Below are 2,500 nucleotides of genomic sequence, written 5' to 3'. Positions count from 1 at the left end.
GTAATTTTTTTCGTTCTCACGACGTTCATTGTGAATTGCTGGATATGGCCATTGTGCTCTTTTAGACAATGACTCCATAAAGGCGAGTTCTGTTCTTTCTCGTGTAATAACTTCATGTGTTCTTTTCCTCTCGTGTAGGCGTTGCGGGCTGTTTCTCCACAGTATTTGCTGTTACAGTTGTTGCACTTTATTTCATACACAATGTTGTTCCTCGAGAAATCACCTTTCCCTCCTGATGTGCATACGAAACAGTCTTCACGTCTACAGTTTCTCTCTTTCATGGGGTTGGATCTTTGTAGAATGGACGTGATCGAAATTCCATTCTTCTCAACCACCTTTATCCTAAGTGTCGATTTATTGATCTCTTGCTGTATCGTTTTCTTTAGCTCTCCATTGGGTGTGGCAGGGATGAACAGTACTGAATCGTACTTTCCTTTCCCATACCACTCTTGTGCCTTTGATCTTCTCTTTCTTTCCCTTTCTCTCTTCTTCCATTCTCTTGGTCGGTGAAGGGGTCTCTCTCCATTCCTATCTTTCTCTAATAGGGTGTGGTATGCTGACAGGGCTGACTTGACGACTTGATGTCTGAAGGCTTTATCATATCCTGAATACTGCATCTTCAGTGTGGTGTTTGACGCATGCTCAGTTATTCTTTGCCACGGTAGGTTTGGGCTACAATTCAGGAATACTCTTATAGTAGTTCTTGGGTCATGACGGCGCGTTTAATTGTCCACGGAAGTGCAGAGTTGGCGGGTACGACTGATTTCGATGAGACCTCCTTTGCGTAGAACTCGTGCATAATCAGATGTCTTTGGTTGCTCATATCCTCTTCTAACCATACCTTCAGGTCTAGGATAGGCATCTTGCCGTCTTTGTGGTTTGAGGGAACGTCTATTTCCAGCTGGATCGACGGATCAATATCATTGGCGATTTGTTGCAGTGTATTTGTCATGAAAAACCACATTTACACGTTTGAGAACAAGATCTATAAACAAGCAAAAGGAAGACCAATTGGAATGAAATTAACTGGCGTACTAGCCCAAGTCTTCATGAGATGGTGGGACAAGACCTTTCTCAAGAGACTTGAACAACTACACATAGAAACGTTTATGTACAAACGGTACGTAGACGGCATTAACATTGTTGTGAAATCCATAAGTGCAGACACCACATACAACGACGGACGTATTGTAACCATGCAGAATCATGATAACAACCGCACAGAACCAAAAGACAAACACACAATGGAAACACTGCAACAAATCGCCAATGATATTCATCCGTCGATCCAGCTGGAAATAGACGTTCCCTCAAACCACAAAGAAGGCAAGATGCCTATCCTAGACCTGAAGGTATGGTTAGAAGAGGATATGAGCAACCAAAGACATCTGATCATGCACGAGTTCTACGCGAAGGAGGTCTCATCGAAATCAGTCGTACCCGCCAACTCTGCACTTCCGTGGTCAATTAAACGCGCCGTCATGACCCAAAAACTACTAAGAGTATTCCTGAATTGTAACCCAAACCTACCGTGGCAAAGAATAACTGAGCATGCGTCAAACACCACACTGAAGATGCAGTATTCAGGATATGATAAAGCCTTCAGACATCAAGTCGTCAAGTCAGCCCTGTCAGAATACCACACCCTATTAGAGAAAGATAGGAATGGAGAGAGACCCCTTCACCGACCAAGAGAATGGAAGAAGAGAGAAAGGGAAAGAAAGAGAAGATCAAAGGCACAAGAGTGGTATGGGAAAGGAAACTACGATTCAGTACTGTTCATCCCTGCCACACCCAATGGAGAGCTAAAGAAAACAATACAGCAAGAGATCAATAAATCGACACTTAGGATAAAGGTGGTTGAGAAGAATGGAATTTCGATCACGTCCATTCTACAAAGATCCAACCCCATGAAAGAGAGAAACTGTAGACGTGAAGACTGTTTCGTATGCACATCAAGAGGGAAAGGTGATTGCTCGAGGAACAACATTGTGTATGAAATAAAGTGCAACAACTCTAACAGCAAATACTGTGGAGAAACAGCCCGCAACGCCTACCCGAGAGGAAAAGAACACATGAAGTTATTACACGAGAAAGAACAGAACTCGCCTTTATGGAGTCATTGTCTAAAAGAGCACAATGGCCATATCCAGCAATTCACAATGAACGTCGTGAGAACTTTTCACCGAGACTCAATGATGAGACAAATAACAGAAGCAATACATATCAGAAAAATCCCAGAAAGAAAGAGTATGAACGCGAAAGAAGAATGGAATACCGTGTATTTACCACACGCAAGAATTGAAAAGGATTAATTGACATTCAAACATCTACAATTAACCTTCTGCCTCCCATGGGAGACCATGTAGATCTTATGCAAATACAAGTACAAATCCAGAAACCTAAACAATATTAATAACTGAAGAGGCCGGGAAGGCGAAACGTTTTAATTAATAACACGCTCGATACGTGGCAAAGGTTTTACAATACAACAGTATAC

General features: G+C 42.3%; 1 protein-coding gene across 1 annotated transcript; it reads left to right on the top strand.

Moving 5' to 3' along the window:
- The first annotated feature begins 950 nt into the window (after positions 1 to 950).
- LOC138025489 (uncharacterized) lies at positions 951 to 2,315 on the top strand. Its single transcript, XM_068872690.1, has one exon. It carries the CDS (start codon positions 951 to 953, stop codon positions 2,313 to 2,315), a length of 1,365 nt encoding a protein of 454 aa, XP_068728791.1.
- Positions 2,316 to 2,500: the final 185 nt, after the last annotated feature.

Source organism: Montipora capricornis, chromosome 12 (genome assembly GCF_036669925.1).
Source record: "Montipora capricornis isolate CH-2021 chromosome 12, ASM3666992v2, whole genome shotgun sequence".
NCBI classification, from domain to species: domain Eukaryota; kingdom Metazoa; phylum Cnidaria; class Anthozoa; order Scleractinia; family Acroporidae; genus Montipora; species Montipora capricornis.
This window is presented reverse-complemented; position numbering and strand designations above follow the sequence as displayed.

Bases quoted from the DNA above. Each gene is read 5' to 3' on its own strand.
- LOC138025489 (XM_068872690.1), top strand. From the start codon at position 951: ATGAAAAACCACATTTACACGTTTGAGAACAAGATCTATAAACAAGCA.